Below are 27,810 nucleotides of genomic sequence, written 5' to 3' on the forward strand. Positions count from 1 at the left end.
TCTGCCTCCTTGTTGATCTCATAATTTCCACATTCCGATCTTAAACTCTCGAAAGTCCCCAGTCCCTGGCTAATCAATTCTCAATCATGTATCCTTTCATCTGACAAGCACAGCTGTGTGTGTGTGTGTATGTTCCCTTATCTGTTTGCTAGCGCAGCTTTTCTTTTACTGTTATCTTCCAGCCTGGGCTGTTGTCCAAGTCTGCTGTTTGAAGTTTTATGATGCCTAATTCCAGAGTTATGTTATTATGCATACTGTCTGCAAATATACCGTATTTTTCGCTCTATAGGACGCACCGGACCATAGGACGTATCAGACCATAGGAGGGGGAGAACAAGGGGGGGAAATTATCCCCTTCTCTGCTCAGCGCCCCTTCAGCGAAGTGGCAGGAGAAACGGAGCCCCTTCCATTTCTCCTCCTGCTTCGCTGAAGGGGCGCTGCGCAGCTCCCTCTCTGCTGAAGCCAGGAGAGTCTTGCCCTCCCGGCTTCAGCAAAAGGAACCCGAAGCCTTTTTCGCGCAACGCAAGGTCCCTCTGCACTCCAGAGGCTTCAGGGATAGCCACCTGAAGCCTTTGGAGTGCAGCGGGAATTCGTGCTGCGTTCCAAAGGCTTCGGGTTCCTTTCACTGAAGCCAGGAGAGTCTTGCTTATTTTATTCCAGAGCCTCTCCCATAACCCAGCTTGTACAAAAAGTGCCAGGGAGGACGGAGGAATACTATTTAAATCACCTCTTGTCCGACTAGAATTTGTATGTCACTAGAAATGTACCGTGGGGACGCAGGTGGCGCTGTGGGTTAAAGCCTCATCGCCTAGGACTTGCCGATCGAAAGGTCGGCGGTTCGAATCCCTGCGGTGGGGTGCGCTCCCGCTGTTCGGTCCCAGCGCCTGCCAACCTAGCAGTTCGAAAGCACCTCCGGGTGCAAGTAGATAAATAGGGACCGCTTACTTGCGGGAAGGTAAACGGCGTTTCCGTGTGCGGCTCTGGCTCGCCGGAGCAGCGATGTCACGCTGGCCACGTGACCCGGAAGTGTCTCCGGACAGCGCTGGCCCCTGGCCTCTTAAGTGAGATGGGCGCACAACCCCAGAGTCTGTCAAGACTGGCCCGTACGGGCAGGGGTACCTTTACCTTTACCTTAGAAATGTACCGTAAATTCCGGAGTATAAGCCGACTTTTTAACCCGGGAAAAGAGGTTTAAAAGTCGGGGGTCGTCTTATACTCCAGGTATCCGCTCCCTGCTGCAGCACCTGGTGGCTTGGAAGCAGCAGAGGCGGCGGCAGGCTCTGCTCCACTCCAGGTGGCTTTCTCCCAGCGCAGAGGCCCCCCCTCCCGCTGCTGCTTCGGAAGCAGCTGGGCGGCTGGCTCCACTCCATGCCGGGAGAAAGCCGCCTGGCGCGGAGCCTGCCCCTCGCGCTGCTTCAGAAGCAGCATATTAGGCAACTGGGCTTATAAGATGAACCCCCAAATTGCAGCTGTCGATTTGGGGGGTCGTCTAATATGCCCAATCGCCTAATATGCCAGAATCTACGGTAGCTAGATTTTGTGCAACAGCCGTAAGTCAAAGAAAGCAAAAGATTACACAGCTGCATAATGGCAGGCGCCATTTTGCAAGCAGTAACAGAGTGCTGGGGTGGGAGTGGGGCTTGCTAGGTCATTTCTGTTACAAACAAACAAACAAACTTGCCCATCCTGGCAGAGTACCTTAGCATCACTAAGGATTTAGGCAAAAGAGAAGTGCTGCTTTTTTTTGCATATTTCAGAGAGTCCAGCGAATGCTTTCTGACGTTTATCTCTTTAATAGTGGGTTGTAGTTTTATATACAAGGTTAGGATACCAGACTTGGAGGTTTCCTTCCTTCCTTTTTGCTGCATTCACTGTGCCCCTTAAGCAAATGGAGGTGGAAGAAGAATGGGATATTTCTTCCTTAGTTCTTTGGGGTAGGAGATAGAACAGCCAAGACAACAACAGGGCAACTTACAACCATTCCATAGCCACTTAACGTGGCCCAAACCAGCAGGACAACTTTTTTTATTAAACAGCTTTATTTTGAAGAGGGGGCGGGAATCGGTTTTTGGCCCAAAGAGACATAATTTAATGGCATCATCAACATAAGCTCACATACAAGGATATACAGTTCACTTGTATGTCTATCTAAAGACACTGAACTTTATACATGTACATGTAGACCTCCATTTCATGGGGGCTGGATTCCAGGCTAGGTTAGTCTCTGCCCTCAATAGCGCTATAATGAATTAGATCTGTCTTTCCACCACTTTTTATCAGCATCATGAAGGACTAAGTGGTCAGTATGAAGGCATTAGGAGGACCAGCCCCCGGGGGTGGAGGCTGGGACATAGAAATGGGCAGGTTGGAGTGAGTACCACAGAGAGATAAAACAGCACAAAGGTGGTGTTTTCCTTCAAAAAGAAGCCACTGACGTTCTCCAAAAGAGCTCTTGCCTATCTCTATCTTCATATCTCTCCAGGGCACTCAGTCTAGTTCTAGCAAGACCTTGGTGGAGGGAAGGGTTGTTTCTATGGGTTTGGGGGCCTTGATTTTGCACAGGAGCAACAAGGACTAGAAGGGTGGGCCTCCTGATCTTGTGATGAACTACTTTAGGCTACAGGGTAGAAGTAACTGGACTTTGTTATCATTCTAGGTGCTCAAGAAGATCTAGCCGCTCAGGCAGCTTGGCCTAGCCACCAGGTTTCTAAATCAGTCTTTGCCTGGGCAAGAACCAGATTCGGTTCGGGTGCCAAGTACTAGGACACCCCTGGTTCCTTGTCCGCTCCTCAAGTCTCCTGGTTTACCTGCTAGCCCTGCCTAGGTTTCCTCCCAAGATCTGCCACAGCATTTTCCTTCAGGACCTAGTCCCACTCTGCTGGGACTTGGCCCCTCAGCCCCCTTCTTGACCCCTGCCTGCTCATACTGCATTACTGGCCGCTGGGGCAAGATAACCAAAGGTCTTCAGTAGACGGCCTTCAGCACCATTGCCTTGATGGCTTTGGGGGTGCTGTTCCCAAGTGACATGCTAACATTAGGCCCCTCATGCTGGTGCGACGAGCGCTCCGATTTGCTGGTGCTGCCCTCCAGTATGGGCAGACCAAAGCGCTTGGCACGGCTCTCCTCCGTGCCAGGAGTGACCACCAGCAGGCAGCAGAGCAACTTGAGAATGGCCCGTCTCATGTCCTTACTGGTCAGGGTGTAAATGATGGGATTCAGGAGGGAGTTAATCATCGCCAGGCCCAGGAAATAGTCTGCTTTGTAGAGCACGCTGCAGGCCTGGGCCTGGCAGGCAACGTCCAACAACAGGAGGAGGAAGAGGGGTAACCAGCAGGCAATGAAAGTGCCCACCACGATGGTCACCGTCTTCAGCAGGGCCATATACTTCTGGGACTTCTTGAGCATGCCTTTGCGGAGGCTGCCCAGCCGCTGCCCGTTGAACTTGACCATGCGGTAGATGCGGGCATAGAGCACCACAATGGAGACCAGGATGGCCAGGAAAACGGTGATGCAGAAGAGGACATAATGCTTAGAATAGAGGGGCAACACTGTGGAACACTCGGGGAGGTTTTCGATGCAGTTCCAGCCCAGGATCGGCAGCACCCCGAGCAAGATGGAGGCCAGCCAGCTGGCCCCCACGAGAAGGAACATCCGCCCTTTCTTGTCCCCGTGGTAGAGTCTCATGCGGACCATCGTGACATGGCGCTCGATGGCAATTGCAAGGAGGCTGAGGACGGAGGCAGCCAGCGTGACAAAGACCCCGCCTTCCCGTAGAAACCACTGCACAGGGGTGAGCTTAAGGGTGTTGGGCCCGGACATGACGATATTGGCAGTATAGGCCACGCCAGCAAGCAGGTCTGACAGGGTCAAGTTCCCAATCAGGTAGTACATGGGCAAGTGAAACTTCTTGTTCCTCCAGATAGCCAGCAGGACCACGAGGTTCTCCACCACAATGAAGGCGCACACCACCAGGAACACAATGGCATCCGCCTTGAGACTGCCCTTGTATTTGCTGCCATGGAGCTTGCCTGTGTAGTTGTAGTGCAAAGAAATCACATTGTTGTTGTGGTACTCTCGGTAGATCAGGCCCAGAGAGCGTGGGGTCTCCATGCTGGCAAATTCCATCCCACGGACACCTCTCCACCTTCAGTTTCATTGGTTCACATAGCACGGCATAGTCCTTTCCATCATACTGTGCCAGTCCTGCGCATGCCACACACCGAAGAAGTTGGCATTTCACAAATGAGATTAATTTTCGTCAGTAGTTAACACGTCCACCGGGGGCCATTTTGGAGAAGCCATCACAGCACTAGCAGACTCTTTCCATTCTGACCAACCAAGAGGGAGCCTAGAAATTCAAGAGAAAGACTTGTGAGTGGAACGCTTGAAAAGCATGAAACCAACCCAGCTTTCCCGTGGGAAGGGAGGTCCAGTAGTGTGAAGAGGACCAGGCAGGTCCTGGGGGCATGATTTCAAGGGGGTGCAAGCCAGGTGCCCCTTGGCAGGGATTCCCATCCTACCTGCCACTAGGGGCCTTGCGGCCATGCCCCTGGCCCCCTTACTGAATGTCACAGTTGGGGGAATGCACCCGCCATGGGCCACGTCTAGCCAGGCTCCTCCCTGTGTCGCCCCATGAACCCTCTGTGCCCCACGCCTACCCAGAGGCAGCAGTGGCAAGGGTTGGGCTGGGGTTGGGCTGGCATGGCAGGTTTCATTTACCCTCCATGCCCAGCTCCTTGTCCTGCCTGATGCACGTGTGTATGCACATGCGCAGCCTGAGCACCAGCGAATGATGCAGCGCCACTGTTTCCAGGTGATGTCCAGTGAATTGAAAAGGGTCTATCATAACAGAAGCTGGGCAATAGGAGTTTTCTTAATCAAAGTCCATCTTGCCTCCCTACTGATCACAGATCTCCAGGATTTTCTGCCAGTGCCTTTTGTACACACAGCACAAGGTTTATGAGCTATATCAGGGGTTCCAGCAGTGGAGGAAGCCGCTCGGGCGCATGGGGCAGGGCAAGCCGGGGCAAGACACTCCGCGGAGTCTCTGAGGAGTCTGCCTGCCTCCTCCCACTCGGCCGCCCTACAGCTGGGGGGGGGGGAGGCAGCAGGTGGACAGTTTGGGCAGCATGGAGCCTGCGCACGCTTAAGCCACCACGTCACTCCCAGGAGAGACGCGTGGCTCGGGTGCGCTGCAGGCCCCGTGGCGAGTGCTGCACAGCATTTTGTAACCTCTCCCCTTAGTGGTGACACCCGGGGCAACCCACATCCACCACACACCCCTTCCTCTGCCCCTGGGGGGTTCCAGAACTGTAGCCACCACTGATCCGCAAACTTCATTTAGGTGGCTCATGACATTTCTGTAAAAGCACCATTAAAAAAAAACCTTTCTAGCACAACACATGACAGTTGCTACAGCAGGCAGAAAAATAATTATGTGGCCTGCCAAGATCCTCAGCAATTTTCAAGTAGAGGAAAATGTTTGAGGACCGCTGAAGACGTGACTCATTCTCGTAGTCCTTTGCCTGATGCAGAAAGGAAGCACAAGCCATGAGAAGCCCATGGCCTGGTCAAGGAGGCTCTTCCTCCATTAAGAGGTTCCTGCTCATGCCCAGCTGAAGCAAATTCCTCCAAGCAATTCCTGCCTCCAAAAGCTAGCAAAGCAAAGCATATTTCAGTCTACTTTTGCCTTCTCCTTCATATGGAAACTCTTCCGCAAGCTAACCATTTATTTCCTTCTTGGCTTATATTACTGCTCCAGCTACGGTTTGTTGGTTCTCTCTCTACAAGGTTTTGTAAGTCCAGCTTTTAAAATCCTTATCTCAGCTCTCACTCTGTCTCACATTAGCTATTGCTTGCCAATCTTCCTATCTCCCGGTACATTTCTGAGCACAATTTAAAGGGTTGTTGCTGGCCTTGAAAGTCCTATACAACCTCAACCCAGTATACCATCGGTCAGCCCAGGCACTGAAATCCAGTGCCAAGGGCCTTCTGGCAGTTCCCTCACTGCAAGAAGCAAAGTTATAAGGAACCAGGCGGAGGGCCTTCTTGCTAGTGGCACCCATCCTGTGGAATGCCCTCCCATCAGATGTCAAGGAGATAAGTAACTGAACAACCTTTAGCAGACATCTGAAGGCAGCCCTGTACAGGGGCGGAGGAAGGGGTGTGTGGTGGGGGCGATACGCCTCAGGTGTCACCACTGAGGGGGGTGACAAAATGGCAGGCGGCACTCACCGCAGAGCCTGCAGTGTGCCCGAGCCATGCGTCTCTCCTGGGAGTGACATGGTGGCTTGGGTGCCCACAAGCTCCACGCTGCCCCAAACGTTCCACCCACCGCCTACCCTTCAGTTGTAGGGCGGCTGAGTGGGAGGAAGCGGTCAGACTCCTCAGAGGCCCCCCACAGCATCCTGCCTCAGTTCACCCCACCCCACGGGCAGCTGGTTCCACCTCCCGTGGGCGGCTGGCCCTGGGAGCTGCCCCAGGCACCCAAACGGCTTGCTCCACCACTGGCCCCGTATAAAGGAGGTTTCAATGTTTGATATTTTATTATGCTTTTATATTTGTTGGAAGGCACCCAGAGTGGCTGAGGCAACCCAGTCAGATGGGTGGGGTACAAATAATGTCCCAGCTCCTATTATCTGTGTCCAAACACCTTTGGCTTACTCCGCTGCCCCCGCCAATTCCTTTCTTCACACTTTAATCCTATTAAAACTCTAACTTGCCCTCTTCTAACCATTGCATCTCCCTAACCACAGGCTTTTCAGCTCTCTTTTGAATGTCCCTTTGACATTCACTTTGGTAGTCAGTATCTTTTTGTTTTAGGAATGACTGAGTCACTCGCTCCTCCTGCCTCGAAGGCACATCTCATCTTGCCCCATTGTCCTGGTGACCTGAGTTTACATTTCCCCTCTCAGTTTGGAGGTAGCGAAGGCTGTCTTTGCTACTGCTGTTTCCCTGATGGCTATCAGAACGTTGGTGTTTTGCAAGAATCCTGCTTGCTGGTTTCCCCATAGTCAACCGGTTGGCCACACTGAGAACGGGATGTCAGACTAAATGGGCCACTGCTCTGATCCAGCAAGCTTTTCTTACATTCCTATGCGCAGTCCGAGGAGAGCAGTACATCTTTGCAAATACAACAGAGCTCCAAATGTCTCAAGCACGGCTGCCGTTATTGGCCCACGAGTTACTAGCCCACCTGCCCACACCTAAAGAAATTAGTCATTTGTAGCACGTCAGTGGTCTAAAAACACTGGTATCCCAGTGTTTCCCTGCATAGAGGATATCTTTATTCACCACAGGCAATCGGCAGGTGGCTGTTTACAAGACCAGGGACAATTTTGGGAGCCAAGATTGTAGAACTAGGTTGTAGGAGAGAAAAAGAGCAAGAGAAGAGAAGCAGCTCTGGTGAAAGGCTAGCTGCCTTTTGTATTATGTTCTTTATATTGTAAGCCTGAGAGCAGGAATTGTCTTCTTTTTAATTGATCCGGGAGCCTTTTCAAAGTGGATAGCGAGGTTGAAATGGTTTAAATTAATACATTAATTTGACACCAACGTGAGCATCCGTCTTGCATGCAAGTTACAGATGTCCCTTTTAAAGGCTGAATGAGGGTCTCACCAATTTAGCAGAGGGGTGAGACATGACCAGGGAACCACTTAGCACAGAATCTGAGACCAGGGAGAAGAGTCGATGGAAGAAAATTGGAAAAAATTTAAAGTATATTTTAAAAAGTATTGTAAAATTAATGAATGTTAGAAAGATGCTGGAATGAACCTACATGGTCTTAGCAGAAAGGTTATAAAGAATTAAGTTAAAATGGATTGTTAATGGGTTAAAGTGTAAAATTTAAGGTTAAATTGCGTTAAGATAAATTATGGAATAAAATTTGAGAAAGAGGGAAAGGACTTGCTGAAACAATTATGAATTAAGAATACAAAAAGGGAGGTGTGAGGACGTCATGGAAATAAGTAAATGAAAGATAAAGATATGAAAACACTGGATGTTAATGTTTTTAAATGTTATTGCTTAGCTGTATTGTTTTTGGGTTTTCTCTTTTTTCTTTTTCCTTTTTTTTCTTTTTTAGCATTGTATTTTTCTGTATTTTTGAAGTATTGTAATCTTTTCTATTATTATTACTGTTTGTTTTTCTTTCTTTGTAATTGTTAAACTTCAATAATTTTTTTTTTTTTAAAAAGGGAACCACTTAGCACAATATCAGTCATATCGTCAAGATATCCTGCCATTTATGGGACTTGCCATTTTATACCGATGCAGTGCAGGATACTCAGAACCCGAGCATCCAGTTCCAAGGTGTTCCCAGTTTACCTCCCTGCGGAACGGAGGTGGGAAAGAATCTTGAAAATGTTACGTGGACGCAATTCACACTCCACCCTCCCAATACAGCTACAGACATCACCAGTCCGTAAAGCGAAAAGAACTGGGAGAGCACTCTGACGAAAGGGTCATATAGAGCCAAGCCACAAGGAAGTTTGGAAAGGTTTGTTGCTGCTGCTTTTGCAACTCTGAAAGGCCTCCAAAAGTCAAGAGTACAGTAATGAGATAAAACAATTGCAATCAAGAAACTTTTTGTAATAAAGTCCTGTCCATCTGCCCAATTTCCTCCCCCTTCCCCTGCATTCCTAAGAATTCTGCTCTGCTCTGTTCAATATCTTGCCCCCCCCCCGCCTCTCTCTCACACATACAACAATAGTCTTCTGCTGAGCACACAAAACATTCCAGACAGGCCCCCAAATGACCTCTCACACTCCGGAGAATGTATTGCATGCACACATGCGCACACAGACACTTCATTGCCTTTAACGTAGTGTTATAAGAATTTCGGTCCCAACTCCTGCCCACCTAGCAGTTCGAAAGCCCCTAAGTGCAAGTAGATAAATAGGTACCGCTTTATAGCGGGAAGGTAAACGTCGTTTCCGTGTGCTGCGCTGGTGCCGGCTTGCCAGAGCAGCTTCGTCACGCTGGCCATGTGACCCGGAAGTGTCTCCGGACAGCGCTGGCCCCTGGCCTCTTAAGTGAGATGGGCGCACAACCCTAGAGTTGGACACGACTGACCTGTACGGGCGGGGGTACCTTTATAAGAATTTTAAGATCTCAAATATAGAATAAATATTCATAAATGCACACATATCTAAATATATAAGTCATGTGTCTGAAACAGTACAGAAGAGCAATCCTGAAGTCATTTTGACTCTCCCGATGGCCTCAAATATTCCTCTGTGGTAAGGGAGGCAAATGGCGAAAGCCTTCCCATGTCTTTCCGCTTATAAATCCTCTTTTAAGGGCATGTTTGTGCAAGAAGAGGGTGAGCCTGTGACCTGGATTCAGGAACAACCATCACAAAAGAATGGCCAGGCTGCCTAAGTAATGTAATCAGTGACCGTTATCAGGTATCCCGGGAGACCACCTCCTATGATGTATTTATGATGGTTTTGGGGTGGTCTTTGGCTAAGGGGGTTGGGCAATGTCAAAAGTCTTTAAAGGTTCTTGCACGCTTTTGTTCAGGGTCTCTTTCTCCTTAGAATGAGGGGAGGGAACTCTTTTGCAACAGAAAAATAAATATCTGCCTTGCTTTCCACTGGATGCTGCCTCCATCCATCCTTCTCTGACCGATCATGGACTTAGGGGACTTTGTTGCCTACCAGGCAGTATCTAAAATAAACTCTGCCCTGCTGGTAAGACCGGGGTGTTTAAAAGCGAGCTGGTGGAGAAAAGCGGGGAAAGCAGGGCTGTCTGGGACCATGAAGGACAACAGCCCTGGAAGAAACTTTGTAGAGAAGAGATGCATCACCCCCAAAGCATTCACACACTCTCTGTCACACCCAAACCTCTATCATCTGAACCTGAGCCAAGACTTCATTAGAGAGACAGCCACGATTATCCAGCCTCAGAACATCTTATCAGTTGTCAGGACTTGACCCTGAAGCATATGGCTAGAGCACCTTTGCGCATGTGTAGAGTTCCTTTTACAAGTAGCTCTAGCATATCTCTAGCGGGAGCCTGTCAGCTAAAAAACAAGCCCCAGGGTTTCTCATTTTGGAAATTAGGCACTGAGCCATGGAGCAGTCTCAATAACAAAAATTAAAATCTGTCCGCCTTGTCTGAACCAACAATCCCACACAAATGCCCGGCCGTTAGGAGCATCAGTTAGGACAGGGTTGAAAGGTGCCCTTTTGTTTCGAACTGCTGTTGTCTCCGTACTTAGTTTCTGAAATCCGGAACCCTTCATGCTTGCACACATTGTTCTGCATCGGGGAAACGTCACCCTCCCATTTGACAAGTTCTTGCAAGCCTCACATGCACACTATCTCGGCTAGTTTCTCACAGTGCTCGCTCTGATGCCATCAGTGGAACATCTACCCGTGGTGTCCTGGGGATTTCTACACCCACACAGCCAGAAATCGTCTCACTTTGAATTTCAGCTGGAAGAAACTTAATTGGCACAACAGCTCCCACAACTGTTACACTAATGAGCAAAAAAGTCCCCTGGCAGAGACTTCTTTTGCCCCTCCCTGCCACATAAAAGGCAGATAAGTTCCCAGGCTGTGTGCAGCAACCCTCCCCCCCAAAAAAACAACAACCCAGCAGCATGCAAGCTTTTGTTTCCACTCTGTCTCGGCAGAGCTCTCTACAGCATGACTCTCCAAAATAAGCAACTGATTCAAAGCAATTCAGAAAAGCAATACTCAACCCCTTTCCCTGCCTTCCAAATTTGAATAGCGAATCTACTACGTAGGCTCAGTTGTCTTGTGCAGGGACGGCCAAGGTTTTAACACTGAGGGTCTGGAATTCCTCCCTCTGCAAGCTGCTATGGGGGCAGAACCTCAGATAATGGCATCATCACCCCCCACCAGACTGAAGGAGCTTGTGAGCTGCTTCTCACCCAATCAAACCATGAACTGGTGATAGATCTGGCCATTGCAATGACTTCTGGATTCCTCCATTTCTCTGTTGAAAAAGGTTCACTGCAGGTCAGGTGCGAACAGTGGCGTAGCGTGGGGGGTGCAGGGGGGGCCGGCCGCACCGGGCGCAACATCTGGGGGTTAGGGAAATCCACGGGTTAGGGGGCACAAATCCACGGGTTAGGGGGCGCAAATCCATGGGTTAGGGGGCGCAAATTACAGTACTTGCCTTGCCCCGGGTGCTGATAACCCACGCTACGCCACTGGGTGTGAAGCAGCAAGGGACAGTGATTTTCAGCAGGTGAGAGCTGCTCCCCACATCACTCTGGGAGGAGGTGGGCTGCTTCAAAAGCAACAGGTGAGGAAGAGGTGCAAAATCTGCTCAGAAGGGGTCCGTGCAATCTTTCGTGATAATAATGCCCACTCACATCATAAAGAGATCATAACCCACCTACTCTCAGCAGCCAGAATCATCTTAGCCAGACACTGGAGAGACCTGTCAGGAATGAGCATGGACTGATGGTATCAAATAGCATGGGAAAACATCCTTATTAGAAAAACTAACCAATAAACTGAAACTGATACGGGGACAAATAGAAGAAGACACCTTCACCCTGGTATGGTTCCCCTTTATCACATACACAGCCCAACAAGACAATAATAAGAATCCGCTGACAGCAATCTGGCTAACGTAATCCAAACACACACACACACACACACACACACACACACACACACACCCTACTCCAGTGTTTCCCAACCTTTTTTGGGCAAAGGCACACTTGTTTCATGAAAAAAATCTCGAGGCACACCACCATGCCAGATGGGGAAAGGTCACTTTTTACTTATGTAAAAAAAAATAAAAAAAATAGTAACAGCATAGAAGGTAATGGTTAGGCTAGCATCCCTCTTCCAAATATGCTAGGTTTTTATTTGCAGGGACTGTTCTACATGGGAAAGCATTCAGTTGCTCCGAAGTTTGGGGGGCCGCGGGGGTGGGCGCGCGTCCCAGGAGGCGGAGGCCAGCCCGGGCTGGGAGCCGCGCCGCAGCCCGGGGGCGGTAGGCGGACCGCGGCTCCTAGGATGTGGAAAGGGGACGGCGGCGCAGGGGGAGGAGACCCGCACGGCTAGGGCAGCGCGCAGGGGGAGGGGAGCGGGCCGGAGGCGGGCGAGGGGGGCCGCGATCCCGCGCGCCGCGAACATGGCCCCCTTCCCCGCGGGCCCCGCCGAGCCCCCCGGCTGCCCCCAACAGACAACCAGGCCTGCAAGCTTCCTCTTCTGACATCGCCCAGGCCCCCACGCAGCCCCCCACCAGCAAAACGCCCAGGAGTTTGAAGGGACCCGAGGGCCACGCAGCCAAGGGGTCTAACTCTGCAGGGAAAAGCTTCCTGTCTTTCCTCTGCCCCCTCCCCACTGGAAAGGGATGGTGGCTGCAGGCTCTGCCCCCCCCCCTTAACATCTGCAAAATGATTAAGGCTGATACATTGTGTTACAGGATTTTATCTAGGTAACTTCCCTGAGCTGTCAAGTTGAAAGGGTACATTCAGGCATAATATTTGCAACATTTAACAACTTTAAATATGTGCCCCCCCTGTAATTTCCATAACAGTTGGAAGGTCAAAAATATAACCTCCTATGACAACTCCTGCAACCCATGAGCTTTCAGACAAAGATCATGCATGGACAAATGTAAAGATCTTTGGAAAGTATTGATCGAAACCACAGTAACAAACGAATCAATGTATCTTCAAGGGAAAGAATAAGTAGATCCATTTGCATATATAGCTCTGTAGGCTTAATTATATTCCATTGCTATTTTGTTATTGCTCGTTTACTCTGCTTCTATTTATTTTTAGTGCGTGTAACCTTTTTATTCCCCCTCCCCCCCCCGCCAATTTAACTCCTTGTAATACTCTCAATAAAATATAAGGAAACAAGAAAGGAGATTCCCACAAAACATTAGGAAGGCCTTTCTGGTGGTGAGAGCAGTCAGACAGGGGAAGGGGCTTTTAGGGAGAGGTCGGGGGGGGCATCTGCCAGGGATGCTTTAGCTGTGAGTCCTGAATTGCTGGGGGTTGGACTGGATGACCTTTGGGTTCCTTCCACCTCTATGATTCCATGACCTTTAAGTGAAGTCACCTCCATCTTCCTCTCAGAGCAGATGCCCACAAGCCCTGGGCGGGAAGAGCCAGAGAGAGAGAGAGAGAGAGAGAGAGAGAGAGAGGAGGACATTCCTAAGAACCGGCAGCTCAGCTCTCGCCTCCCTCCAGGAACCAGAAAAGCCAGTTTAGGGCTCAGATCTTTCCCACAGGCCTTTCTGAGTTCTTCTCCGGGGACACCCCAGGATGGCCAGAGCGTCACAAGAACCGCACCAGACATTCACCAGACCCCAAATCTTTCCCCCTTCCTGGCCTGAGAGGCTGCAAATTCTACCTGCCTTCCCCCCTCCAGTTGATCAACACACAGAGATGCAGGTGGCCAGGGACCCACCTGTGCACACCTGAGCCTGCAAGGGGCAGCCAAGCCCCCTTCACCGCCTGCCCCCCCCGCCAGCCCCCTCTCCCCTCCTCCCTAGGCGGCAGCTCCGCCATGACCACAAACGGCGGCGGCAGCAGCAGCCGCGCGCGGCCCAGGCTCCCCTCGCCGCCCGCGGGAGCCAAGGCGCGCGACGAGGGAGCCAAGGCGCGCGATAATTTTCTTAAATTATGTCAGCGGCGCCCGGCAGAGCAGCCCTCTCGGCCACGGCAGCCCGGCTCTCCCAGCCCCCGGGGGCCGCCCTCCTCCCTCGCGCACCCGCAGCGTTCCCGCCCGGGGAGGCGGCGCCCCCAGGAGAGGCGGCGGCGGCGGCAGCTGCTGCGCGCGGCCCGGGCTCCCCTCGCCGGCCGCGGGAGCCAAGGCGCGCGACGAGGGAGCCAAGGCGCGCGATAATTTTTTTAATTATTGGGGGGCAGAGCCCCCCCAATAAAATTTTTGAGGGGGCTCAGGCCCCCTCAGGCCCCATGGTGTCGGCGCCTATGCGCCCGCCCCGTCGCCGCAGGCTCCTCCCGGCCGAGAGCCAGAGGACGGCGGCGGAGCAGGAGGAGGAGGATCGGGTTTGGCGACAGCTGCTGCGTCCTCTCCAAGCGCGGGGCTGGCCTCCGCCGCGCCCGATCCTCCGCAGTCGCCGCGCTTCTCGGCGGAGCAGGTCTCGTGCGTGTGCGAGGCGCTGCTGCAGGCGGGCGACCCCGGCGGCTGGGCCGCTTCCTGGGCTCGCTGCCGCCTGATGCCGAGGCGCCGTGCCTGGAGGCGCAGGCAGGCGAGAGCCTGGCCAAGGCGCGCGCGCTGCTGGCCTTCCAGCGTGGCGACTTCGCCGAGCTCTACCGCCTGGTGCAGAGCCGGCGATGGGATGTGGGAGGGAGCTCGCTCGCCGCCCCGCGTGTGCCGCCCGACTCGCCCGCCTCCCTCCCACGGCACACCAGGCAACCTCTCGCGGCACACTAGTGTGCCGCGGAACACCGGTTGGGAAACACTGCCCTACTCAGACACAAAAACAAAATCTCACTACAGATAACCAAAGACAGACAACCACACCCTAGGCCACCCCCAACCTCTTTCACCACCAAGGAATTACAACAAGCGAATACTGTAGTAAGAGAACCCACACGAGTGACACTGACACAAAACCCCACACATATACTAAGTATAAGAATAGACGCATTGCCACTCCACCCCACTCATTATCCCCCCTCTTCCTCCCTCTTTTCTTCCTAACCTAACACTGCATGCAACACTAATGTCTCACAACAAATGAAACTGATCAGTAGAAAACACAACTTGAAAAAAGAGACAATGCGCTTTCTCTTAACTAAAAAATCTGTAATAAAAATATATTAGAAGAGGAAGAGGAAGAAGAAGAAGGGGTTTGTGCATGCATATGGTGCTTCCCAGTAGCTCATTTTGGGCTGCTTCTATAAAGCAACGATCAAGATAATACTGGTTGGACAGGGAAAGGAGTTGGATTCACCGGACAAAGTCTTTGATCCTCGATAGATTATGAATTGCAGGCTGTTTCTCAACACCACTTCTCCAGCAAAACTTTCTCAAGGAATGGTGCTGGCGAAGCCAAAAGCAGCACAGAATGTGCTGTTTCTCATCTAGAAGGCAATTCTCTTCTGCCAGAGCGACACAAGATCTTGCCATTCATTTTTGCAATGGTACCTATTTATCTACTTGCAGTGGTGTGCTTTCGAACTGCTAGGTTGGCAGGAGCTGGGACAGAGCTATGGGAGCTCACCCGTTGTGGGGATTTGAACCGCCGACCTTCTGATTGGCAAGCCCAAGCGTCTCAGTAGTTTAGACCACAGTGCCACCCACGTCCCCAAGGACTGTGGTGCCTCCAAGGCTCTGCACCCAGTACGACCAAACTGGTTGCTCTCCCCTAAATCCACCTCTGCTCTCTGCCTTCCCTCCCCAAGGGCCCGCTGCCATTGCAGGTCTAGGTCAGCAGGCTTTTCCTATTGCAGTCCACAAGTTCCATGCAGCATCTGCAATGTGCTTTTTTTTTTACCCCCAACCAGCAGCCATTTGATTAGAGACATCTTGGAAGTTGGTCATGGAGATGTAGCATTCTTTCTTTCATTTTAACTGGTTATCCAAACACACACACACACACACACACACACACACACACACACACACACACACACTGCAGCTTGCCAGTCACAGCTTCCCAATGCTGGGCAAAGCAGACTTGGGTGTGTGATCATTGGGCATTGTGAGGTCTGGGGTTTTCTTCCTCCATGTAGAGGAATAAGAGTTTGTGAAATAACTCTCCCCACATTGGCCTCATGGAAGGGAGGGGGGTGAGGCAGCAATGTAATCAATCTGAGGGTGATCCTCCTGTTCATAAGCCCAGAAACTGGGTTCAGGATGGGGTCATTTCTGAGGGATGAGAGACAAAGAGGTTTCAGAGAGGGTTGTGAGAGGAGCGATGAGGAGAGATTCCCAGGCTGGGAACTGTAACCTGCAAAGCCTGATGGCTTCAAACAGATCAACAGGCGCTCTCTGCTCTAAAGTATGGGGGAAATGCCCCACAGAAGCCATCAACATTTGCCGTGATTTATGGAAAAAAGCTGCAAAGCCAGGCTGTGAGGAATTGCCCTTGACTTTGCACAATTTGATATACAACGGCTGAATGAGGGAGGTGGAAGGTGGAGGGAATTGCAACCAGTACACAAAACTACCACCCAGCAGTTAAATGCATGGAACTATGGCAGACTCTCACCAAGTGTCATTAGTGATCACAAAGTGAAAGTTAAAATGGGGAGGCACAGACCTACCATTGATTCCCCCCCCAAAAAAAATCAATTGTACAGTGTGTGCAGCTTAATTCGGCAGCATAGCACCCCTTTTGCATGTCTAGGATCCTAGGAAACAGCCAGGAATGCCTTTAGTGCAAAACCTTGGAGAGCCATAGCTAGCATTGGGCTAGTAGAAGGGGATAGCTCTATGTCCTGACATCCTTAGACAATGGACATGGAAATTCAACCTATGGCTGCTACTCTTCTGCACTCATAATGTAATCCCTAGTGGGACTGACTTCCAAGAAACATGCTCAAAACTGGGAAGAAGAGTTTGGATTTGATATCCCGCCTTTCACTCCCTTTAAGGAGTCTCAAAGCGGCTAACATTCTTCTTTCCCTTCCTCCCCCACAACAAACACTCTGTGAGGTGAGTGGGGCTGAGAGACTTCAAAGAAGTGTGACTGGCCCAAGGTCACCCAGCAGCTGCATGTGGAGGAGCAGGGAACTGAACCCAGTTCACCAGATTACGAGTCCACTGCTCTTAACCACCACACCACACTCGCTCTCTCCACACTGGGATCCAGGCTAGCTGAGCCTTTTCACACCATCAGAGGGAGGTGCAACAGCTTCTCCACCCAAAGGTCAGTGAGGAACAACTGACCCAGATCCTGGCAGGATAGAAGCAGGGCATCACACTATATCATGGGTAGGCAAACTAAGGCCCAGGGGCCGGATCCGGCCCAGTCACCTTCTCAATCCGGCCCACGGACGGTCCAGGAATCAGCATGTTTTTACATGAGTAGAATGTGCCCTTTTATTTCAAATGCATTTCTGGGTTATTTGTGGGGCATAGGAATTTGTTCATTATTATTTTTCAAAATATACTCCAGCCCCCACAAGGTCTGATGGACAGTTGACCGGCCCCCTGCTGAAAAAGTTTGCTGACCCCTGCACTATATGATATGCACACACACACAGAGGATTGTCAATCATGGACAAGGAAGGCCAAGATATTCAAGAGAAGCCGAAGCCAGCCTCGCAATCAGAGACATAATCCTGGGCAGAGTGATTCACCTGGCTTGGCAAACCTCTCCGTTTTGTCCCTGCATACATTGAACATTGGTTGCCTTGTTGATGCTGGTCTGTGACCGTATTAATAAATTCATTCATTCATTCATTCATTCATTCATTCAACATTGGTTGCCTATCTTGCCATGCCCACGATGGAGCCTGAAATATACTCAGAGTCGCAAAGTGATTTCATGCTCTTTATTCAGCTCATAGTGGTGAGTAGGAATGAATGAATGTCCCCTCAAAGTATCTGCTTTATATACATTATTTACACAATGGGCCGCACATGATTGGCTAATTCCGGAATTCTACGGTAAGCCAATCAGGTTGTAGATTCACTTCTATCTGGAGCATGATTGGGTGGTTCCTGCCAACCAATCATACTGCTGCATTGTTCTAGGACCAATCAGACTGCTGCATTCTGAATCCTATTGTTCTAGGACCAATCAGACTGCTGCATTTTGGATCCTATTGTTCTAGGACCAATCAGATTGCTGCAGTTTGGATCCTATTCAACTCAGTACATAACACCCCTCCCCTCTAAGTTCCAGTCCTGCCCGGGAGGTCGCATTCATAGTCCTAAAGGTACGCCGGCGGCCTACATGTGCGTTGTGGCCTGGGGTGTTCCCTGGTCCGGGGTTCAGGTTCTGGCTCATGTTCCAAGGATGCCGGCTGTGATGGGGCTGTTTGGTCTGGCGCAACCGGCTTGCTCAGTCGTGGTTCTGGTTCCGGTGTCCTTTCGGCCTCGCGGGTCCTCTCTGTATTTACTGGTTCTGCCTCTCCTGCTGGCCCCTCCTGCTCTATGGGCCTCACTGCCCCACTGTTCCCTTGGGACTCCTTTACCTGTCCTCCTCCTGGTTTTCTCCCGGGAATCGTCACCGTATCTGGTCACAGTGGCGGCGCCAGCATTGCCCCCCATCCATTAGCACCTCGTACGACACGGGGCCAGTGACCCTGGTGACTGTGGCGGGTACCCATGCTGGGCCTGCCCCAAATTTCTTTGCGTACACTGGGTCCTGGGCCTCGAAGGTCCGGGGGTTCCTGCCTTCCCCCACCACTACCTCATCCTGAGCTGGGGTGAAGGTGGTCCAATCTGATTGCAAGGCGCCGACCCAGTAGTAGTTCAGCGGGGCTCTGGCCAGTCATTGAGCTGGGGGTGCTGTGCTGTGCTAGAAGGAATGTGGCAAGGCAGTACTCCCAATCCCCTTGCGTCATGCGGTGAAGGGTATCCTTGGTGGTCCGCACCATGCGTTCTGCTTGGCCGTTGGTGGCAGGGTGGAATGGCGCCGAACGGATGTGGCGGATGGCGTTCTGCGCTGTGAAGGTTTGGAATTCTCCTGACGTAAATGCAGTCCCGTTGTCTGAGACGAGAGTGTCAGGGAGCCCGTGGGTTGCAAACAGCCTGCGTAGTACCCGGATGGCTGCGGACGTAGAAGTGGACGGTACCAGTGGAATTTTTCTACTCCCTTCACGATTGCCAGACCCTCCTTGTCGATTTGCGAGTAGTTCTGCTCGGATGCGTTGAGTGTCTGGGAAAAGTATGCCACCGGTACCTCTCTTCCATCCGGGAGTTGGTGTCCCAGGACAGCGCCGATGCCATAGGGCGAGGCGTCGCATGCTAGCACCACCGGCAGCCTCTCATCGAAGTGTGCCAAGACCGAGTTTGAGACAAGCAAGTCCTTGACTCCCTGGAATGCGGCCTCCTGGAGCTGGCCCCACACCCAAGGGGCCCACTTGTCCAGGAGACTGTGTAGGGGCTCCGCTACTGCCGCCTTGTGGGGAAGGAAGGAATGGTAAAAGTTCAATAGTCCCAAGAAGGCCTGAAGTTCAGTCTTGCTCTTGGGCGCTGGGGCATCACAAATGGCTCGTACCTTGTCCCCAATCAGGTGGACCCCTTCTGCGTCCACCATAAATCCCAGAAAGTCCACTTGAGGCACTCCTAGTAGACATTTTTCCCGCTTCACCTTGAGACCCGCCGTCTGGAAACGGTGCAGAACGGTGCGGAGGCGGTCCTCAAACTCCTCTGGTGTGGGCCCGGCAATCAACACATCATCAAAGAAGGGGGTGACGCCAGGAATCCGTTTAAGGAGCGAGTCCATTCGATTCTGGAATATGCCTGGTGCCACACTGACACCGAATTGCAGCCGCTTTACCCTGAACGCTCCTCTGTGCGTCACAATCGCCTGTGCCTCTGCTGTGGCCTCATCTACTGGCAGCTGTTGATATGCTTGGGCCAAGTCCAGCTTGCCAAAAATTTTCGACCCAGCCAGGGTGGCAAGGACATGGCTGACCACTGGCACTGGGTATGCCGTGAGGGCCTTGTTTAGGGTACATTTGTAGTCTGCGCAGATGCGGAACAAACCATTAGGCTTGATGCGTGTGACGATTGGGGTTTCCCAGGGGGCATTAGGCACCGGCTCCAGCACTCCTGAACTGGATGGGACATGCAAAGAGAAGTCTGGATTTCCTGAGCTGCAGGGCTGCTAGCAGCCTCCAGGAAAGGCAGGCAGGCATTGGGAAGGGTTAAAGGTCCTTTCTCCTCACCCTCTTCTCTCCGCTCTCCATTGTCCCCCTCCTGAAGCTGCTTTTCTCTTAGAGAATTGGGGGGGGGGGGAGAGCCTCTGCAGGAAAGCAGCTATGCCAGGAGGAGAGAAAGCAGAAAGGGGACCGACTTCTTTTGCTTTCCCTTCTGCTGGCTGCAACTCCCTCTCGATCTCAATTCCTGCAAATCCCTCTCCCACGAAGTCCATTTGCTGAATTTCCCAGCCCCTTCCCAACGGCATCTGTTTCCATTCTTCCCATGCTACACATTCTTTCTTTCCCCAGCTAACCGCTTATTCCTGACACTGTCCAACTTTATAGCCTGTAAGCTCATCGCAGCAGAGACCAATATTTCCCTCCCTTCTCCCTCCTTTTCCTTTTCTTTCACTTGTGCTGTGTAAAGCATAGCTGCAGGGGGTTGTGATCAGTTACCAGCAAACGTTAAACCTATAAGAGGGGGAAATGGTGTGTGTGTGGAGAGAACACCTCACTATCATTTTTTTCCAAACAGTTAAATGAGTTGTGCCTCAAGGTTGACCCCCACCCACTGCCCCACACTCCCAACCAGGAGATTTACTGCTCAGACTTAAGTGTATCTATACGGAAGCAAAGCCACATTGAGTTCCTTTGGCTTTAACTTCCAGAAATTGCGTGGCATGACGGCAGCAGGAGGCCCCACTAGCTAAAGTGGTACCTCAGGTTAAGAACAGTTTCAGGTTAAGAACGGACCTCCAGAATGAATTAAGTTCTTAACCCGAGGTACCACTATATGCTTGGGTCCAGGGTCTTTTGCCTCACCATCCGCACTACTGACTCCCTGTTGCTACTCAGCTTAAAAAATAAAATTAAAAAAGGTGTCCCGGATTCATTGAAAAAAATCTGGTAACCATAACCTAGTAAGAAAGAAAAATAATAACCCCCCACCCTGAAGCAGAATGTTGGGAAGTTCAGGACAGAGAAAAGAAAATACTTTTCAGTTAAATAAAGAAAGAGCAAAACAAAACCAATAACCTTCCCTCCCACATACGGATTTAGAAGAACACGGAATGCTAACCAGCCCAAGTCCTGGATGGTGAAAGGTTTTCCGTCACCTACCTGGCGCGGTTGTGGGAAGCGCAAGAAGGAGGGTTGCGAATCCTGGATTGCGCCTCTCAGGACCGCCTTGCAAGTTCTAGCTGGCGATCCTGCCCACGGGGAGCGCAACGCGTCCGCCCCGTCTAAGTCCTGCTTGAGTTGCTCTTCTTGCTGGTCTGTGACCGTCAGAAATAATGGCCGGCTACTACCCGAGTTGCTCTTGAGGCGGGACGGGGAGCCTGGGGAGCAGCAGCAGCAGCAGCAGCAGCAGCTTGCTCTCGTCCGTCGGCGCGCCCCCTGGGTCTTGGCTCCTGACCGCGCCCGGGAGAGGCGGCCCCGGCTGGGCTCCCTTGCGTTTTCTCCCCCAACCCAGAAGAGCTGCGGAGAACTTCGGGTCGCAGCAAGAGCTCCCCGTCTCCGCTGAGATTCGAGGGGGCGGCGGCCGCTGGCAGCACCTCCCGCTCCCAGCGCCGACAGCTCGGGGCAGCCAGCAAGCTGCGGGTGGAGCCGGGACCCTCCGCGATCCGGGGTGGGGAAGAGAGAGCTGGCTGTGAGCCGCCGAGCGCTCCCACTCCGTCGGGCCGTCTGTCCCGGGCTTAGCGCGAGAGAGAGGCGCTCCCTCGCAGCTGCCCGAGGAGAGACGTCTCTGCCAGCCCAGCGGGCCGGGGCCAGCCGGGACACGTCTGATGCCGCGCAGGAATGGGCAGGCCGGGGACAAGGATCTGGTTCGAGGGCTTGGTCTGACCGGGCTTGGGGGGGGGGATGTTTAAGACCGCCCGGAAATCCCGGCCCCTGGTGCCACGGGCTGCATTGAGGGACAGGCACTCTGCGCGCTCTCAGGGGCGCTCTTGCTATACCCCGGCTCGCGGGCTGGTTTCTGAGAGACAGACGGCTGAGCCTGTGGCCTGAGCCAGCTTCAGGGTTCGTCTGTTCTGGGACAGGGGTGCCAACTTGGATAAAATATTGGGGGAGTTGCAGGTAACCCCCGCCCTGCATAATCGATCACAAGAAAATGCACACAATTTGAATGGCAATGCCCTTCAACTGGGGGGGGGAGGAGCTGGCCCCTTCAAATATTTTATGGGGGGGACCTTGGCCCCTAGGAGTTAGCTCTTATGTTTTGGGATTCAATCCCTGCACTGCAAAGCTTAAGTGTTTGAGACAGGGCAGCGGGGGGAAGGTGAGTTCTGCTGCACATTTTCTGCGTCTCCCTCCCCACTCAAATCCCTTCTACCCTGCCAGACGCCAAGCTCAGTCCCTCTCCTTCCCAGAAGTAGCTGTGCTGGCCCAGGACACTTCACCCTGCACCTCCTTCTCAGGGGTACAGTATGAGTCAAGAGATCATTTGCACTGTTGCAGGGGGTGTTTTCCTGCATCGCCCTGCAAGAGATCTCTTGGGGTGCAATGCTTCCTGGGCTGGCACATGGTAGCTTCACTGGTGGCCATTGGAAACATGACTTCTCCAGGTGGTTTTGTGTGATTCAGGGCAGCTTAGCAAATGAATTCGGAATTCCTGGTGGGCAGCTGCCTGTGGCTGAATCACTAAAGCCCACTCCTTTCCCAGAAATGGCAATGGGAGAATGCAGAAGTCCTCTCCCTTCCCCCTAAAGAGCTGGGAATAATTATTAATAGGCTAGCAAGGAGGGTCATCAGTCCCAGGAGGCTGATGAAACGTCTGGAGGAAGCCTTGCTCAACTCAGTGGTTAAGGGAAGAAAAGGCCACCGCTAGAGAAGGGAAAACATGGAAAGTTGGGAAGAAAGGCAAAAAGCCTTGCAGCACAGGAGGCTGATGAAATGTTAATTCCTTCACTTGTGAGTATTTATGGCAGATATCCAAGGATCTCTTCAGCTTCAGGGTGCGGTGCCTGGCTAGAGGCACTCTCTGAATTACTAGTCAAAAGCATCATGGATGATGCTATTTCCAAAATGTTGTTCAGCGTAGGAAAGAACTAGTTGTAAAAGCAGAGCTGAGTTGCTGCAGGATCTGCAATATTATTTGGAACAGGAGATTGACTTTGTGATATCATGTTAATGCAACAGAACAGATCTGGGCAGGAGACTTTTTGGGCTTCATCCTCAAATCCTTTTTTTAAAAAACATGTGGTGCAAACCTGTGCATATGTACTCAGAAGTAAGCCCTGCTGACTTCAAGGGGTTTTACTCCTTCTAGTTAAATGTGAAACCTTTAAAGAAGAAGAAGAAGAAGAGTTTGGATTTGATACCCAGCTTTATCACTACCCGAAGGAGTCTCAAAGCGGCTAACATTCTCCTTTCCCTTCCTCCATCACAACAAACACTCTGTGAGGTGAGTGGGGCTGAGAGACTTCAAAGAAGTGTGACTGGCCCAAGGTCACCCAGCAGCTGCATGTGGAGGAGCGGGGAATCGAACCCGGTTCACCAGATTACAAGTCCACCACTCTTAACCACTACACCACGCTGGCTCTCTGGGCTTAGAGAACCTGGGCTTAGAATTATTTGATCCAGGTAACAAGTTTGCCATACAAGCTGATGGCCTTCACAGTAACCGGCACCGGGAATATTATTACCATCCGAGGGAGCAATTACTTTGTGCAAGAAGCGTATTATGCCTGTTGCCATTTATCACCCTCACCATGAAATTGTAAGTTCTTTCCCGGGCCCGTTTTGACTTATGTGAGAACACAGGGAAGCAGGGACACCCCAGACTTGGATCTGTTTATTAGTTTTGTTTCAGGTTGCCTCCAACCAAGTTCTCCTCAAAGCACATCTGCTTAATTTCCATTAATTTCAGTGGGTCTGCTTTGAGTAGAATGAACACTGGGAAGAACCCTTTATTTATTTATTTATATATAAAAAGAATTATATGCCACCTTTTGGTAGTATAGCCCACCCAAGGTAAAGGGACCCCTGACCATTAGGTCCAGTCGTGACTGACTCTGGGGTTGTGGCACTCATCTCACTTTATTGGCCGAGGGAGCCGGCGTACAGCTTCCAGGTCATGTGGCCGGCATGACTAAGCCGCTTCTTGTGAACCAGAGCAGCGCACAGAAACTCCGTTTACTTTCCCACTGGAGCGGTACCTATTTATCTACTTGTACTTTGACATGCTTTTGAACTGCTAGGTTGGCAGGAGCAGGGACTGACCAACGGGAGCTCACCCTGACACGGGGATTTGAACCGCCGACCTTCTGATCGGCAAGTCCTAGGCTCTGTGGTTTAACCCACAGCGCCACATGCAACATATTTACATTGGGATGTTCATAATGATTCGACATAACCCTCATCATTTTCAGGGTCAAACTGAAAAAGACTATTGGACTAGCCTCTCTAGGGAGGAAGTATCATAAGCGACTGGATATCTGGTATTTGCTCTGCATGGCAGGAGACTCTCAGGTGCTGTCCCAATGTCTCCAAGCGCATATCAGCTCTGCCCCACCTGGCAACCCCCTTCTGCTTAAACCCAGTTTCAGCCAGGGTTAGATGGGCTTTTGGTTCATTCCCTGCAGTTGTGCCAGTCCTCAGTTTTGTCGGTGACTTTCAGTCCCCATTCCCAGTTCAACGCTTAGGGATGGTCTGCTGCTTCCACACAGGCATTCCCTTGGCTTCCCTTCGGCATGACGAACAATGCCCCATTGAGGCAGGCAGAGGGACCAGCAGCCATGCCTAATGCGGAGACAATGAAAGGCCAACTCCAATGCTGGGACCCACAAGCAACATGGGCTGGAGGACATGGCAGGACGTGGCTGAGAGCCACCCTGGACTCCTCCTGTGGCCCAGCTCCTTAGCGGCTTTGAGAAGGCAGAAGACTTGAGCCAGAGGCCTAACAATGTGCTGTGTACTTGCTGGAAGAGAGGCACCCCTAAGACATATACAGATTTGCCCTGTGTTGGTTGCTTCTGTCCATATTCTGCATCTGCCAGAGGGGAGATGCTGGGGGAGGGCAGAGAAATTCAGTTTGACCTAATTCACACTTCTTAAAGCAATACACAAACAAAAGCAGTTATCCTTAGAAATTCAAACCTGCCCAAACTTTGCAGTACAGCTCTCCAATCACAAAATGTGCACAAAAATACAGTGGTACCTCAGGTTACAGACGCTTCAGGTTACAGACTCCGCTAACCCAGAAATAGTACCTTGGGTTAAGAACTTTGCTTCAGGATGAGAACAGAAATCGTGCGGCGGCGGCAGTGGGAGACCCCATTAGCTAAAGTGGTACCTCAGGTTAAGAACAGTTTCAGGTTAAGAACAGACCTCCAGAATGAATTAAGTTCTTAACCCGAGGTACCACTGTATGTACATTAGGAGAACGTGTGAAAATGCATATCTTGGCAAAAACACCTTAAAGGTGCATTGTATTAGGAGAAATGGCTTGCAAAGAATGTGGATATTGGGGGGAACAGCATATAAAATGTGTAGCGGGAGGAATGGACACCATTATTCTGCAGTGTTTTGTAGCGCAGGATGCCTTTGAAGCTCATTTGAAGAACATTCTTTCCCTTGAAGAATTCTGGACACTGGAGTCTGTTAAAAGTTGCTGGGAACTGTGAGAGGGGTAAACAGCAGTGCCCAGAGTCCTTTGAAGGAAGGAACGTACTTCAAATGTGCTTTAAAGCTACAGTATGTGCACAGTCTACCATACATATTATGACATCAACTTTCATGGACTTCATTCCGCACCCTATAAGTCAAATAGTTTGGATCCCCCTCAAAACCACCCCACAAATTATGCCAACCAATGCAGTTATGCAAGGAGGTGTTGCAAAAGCTCACTCGATATTCATGGTTTATTTTGAACCATGCTTTGGGGTTTTGCAGAATTTGGGGCGTCTTGGTAGGAAGAGAGGTCTGGCTATGTTTGGGGTGATATGTGACTAAAGTCATGAAGGAGGTTTGAATAACCCTGCAGCACCAGCATGCTCTGACTCCTTTTGCAGGCACCAACTATACGAAGTGTATAGGGCCTTCTGGGATTCCAGATACAGCCTATTACCATCTGCCAAATTGTTCACACTTCAAATATTTCAGAGCCAGAAAGCCAGTGCCCTTAAAGCAGAGATGATGTGCCAGTGGCAAATAATTGGTGCCGTAGATTCCGACTCTCTTTCGCAATCCCTTTTACATTTGCAAGACTTCAGTTCTTGCAAGTGCTTCAGTAAGCATAAAGGTAAAGGGACCCCTGACCATTAGGTCCAGTCGTGACCGACTCTGGGGTTGCGGCTCTCATCTCACTTTACTGGCCGAGGGAGCCAGTGTACAGCTTCCGGGTCATGTGGCCAGCAGGACTAAGCCGCTTCTGGCGAACCGAAGCAGCACACAGAAACGCCGTTTACCTTCCCGCCAGAGCGGTACCTATTTATCTACTTGCACTTTGATGTGCTTTTGAACTGCTAGGTTGACAGGAGCAGCCACCGAGCAACGGGAGCTCAGCCCATCACGGGGATTCGAACCGCCGACCTTCTGATCAGCAAGTCCTAGGCTTTGTGGTTTAATCCACAGCGCCACCCGCGTCCCTTATTCAGTAAGCATAATATTCAGTAAGCATAATATACTGTAAAACCTGCAGCCGAAGTAAGGCTAGCAGCTCCACAAAACTCCTGTTTTTACGCTCATGCAGTCAGATTCTGCAAGAAGGCCCTTGCTGGGTGTGTGCTTAAAATGCAATGAGTCTTGGAAAAACAAACCCCCCACCCCTCTTCTTCCATCATCGACAGTGTTGCCTTGCGGGAAAAGGAAAGGTTTTCTAGATCCCAGCAATAATGGCACAATAATTGTCCATTTATGATGCAGTTATAATCATTCCCTGGAATGGTTCTCAGAAATGAATCCCTTGACTGACTGCGGACAGATTAATAAGAGCAACAGGGGAACTGCAAGACGCCCAGAGCAGAGGTGGTCCAGCCAAGATCTATGGCTTGGGTAGTCAGGAGAGGCCCAAGCCATTTTGCTGCCTGAGGCAAAGCACAGGATGGGGTGTTTCCCATTCTGTGCACACAAAATCTGACCACACAGGTAGGTGGATCTTACCTCAGCACTGGTGATGGAGCAGAGGCCTCTACCACACCCTAGGGCAGCAAGCCAGCTTAGGAGCTGCCCTGGTACACATTTCCAGCCACCTTCTGCCCCACAGAATTTGCCACCTGTGGCTGCTGCCTCACTCTGCCTCATGGACTACCCTGTTGGTCGTCCTCACAACTGGGACACTAGAAGAGGAGGAAGCACAGATTTGGGGGTGTGGCGAAGAAAAGCAGTCTCTTCGGTAGACCTGAAGGAGCGTCTCCACCCCCATCATTCAGCCCGGACACTGAGGTCCAGCTTTGAGGGCCTTCTGGTGGTTCCCTCACTGCAAGAAGTGAGGTTACAGGGAACCAGGCAGAGGGCCGTCTTGGTAGTGGCGCCCACCCTGTGGAATGCCCTCCCATCAGTTGTCAAGGAAATAAATAACTATCTGACTTTTAGAAGACATCTGAAGGCAGCTCTGTTTAGGAAAGTTTTTAATGTTTTATGTTTTATCAGTTTTATTATTATTATTATTATTATTATTATTATTATTATTATTATTTTGGGAGCTGCCCAGAGTGGCTGGGAAAACCCAGCCAGATGAGTGGGGTATAAATTATTATTATTATTATTAGTAGTAGTAGTAGTAGTGTCATCATTATCATCCCCCAAACTGCACAGCTTAATATCTGCAACACCGAGTAGCCATAATACTGAATGGGATTTCCATCTCTTCACCAGTCTACTCACTGCTCCGGGGCGAATGTCACCGACATTTGCATACATGCTTCCGTTTTCAGTTTCCGGGTTGCAGTTGCCTTCCTTGACATTTGATTTGCCCCTGACAGAATTTCACAAGGCTAAGCGGTGCTGCTGATTGGAAGTGGTATTTCTGTCAGGAGCGATGCTGCCGCTTTCTGCATTCTACAGGCGCTGCCAAGGACCCTGC

At 51.1% G+C, this 27,810-nt stretch overlaps 1 protein-coding gene and 1 long non-coding RNA gene across 3 annotated transcripts; one reads left to right on the forward strand and one right to left on the reverse strand.

Annotated features, from left to right (window-relative positions):
* Positions 1 to 2,048: 2,048 nt before the first annotated feature.
* S1PR5 (sphingosine-1-phosphate receptor 5) lies at positions 2,049 to 27,810 on the reverse strand. Of its 2 annotated transcripts, none has more exons than XM_081894578.1 (2): positions 27,612 to 27,810; positions 2,049 to 4,348 (listed from the first exon to the last, which is right to left on the reverse strand). In XM_081894578.1, exon 2 carries the CDS (start codon positions 4,123 to 4,125, stop codon positions 2,965 to 2,967), a length of 1,161 nt encoding a protein of 386 aa, XP_081750704.1. In that variant the 5' UTR covers positions 4,126 to 4,348; positions 27,612 to 27,810; the 3' UTR covers positions 2,049 to 2,964. The 2 variants fall into 2 exon arrangements, with proteins under 2 accessions (XP_081750704.1, XP_081750703.1); XM_081894577.1 differs by lacking the exon at positions 27,612 to 27,810 and adding an exon at positions 20,907 to 21,346.
* LOC309360438 lies at positions 10,654 to 14,573 on the forward strand. The gene is made up of 3 exons (XR_014164149.1): positions 10,654 to 11,017; positions 11,219 to 11,666; positions 14,439 to 14,573. It is a non-coding gene; the product is annotated as an uncharacterized lncRNA (long non-coding RNA).

The sequence above is a fragment of the Podarcis melisellensis genome (assembly GCF_964234715.1).
Source record: "Podarcis melisellensis genome assembly, chromosome: 17".
Classification (NCBI taxonomy): domain Eukaryota; kingdom Metazoa; phylum Chordata; class Lepidosauria; order Squamata; family Lacertidae; genus Podarcis; species Podarcis melisellensis.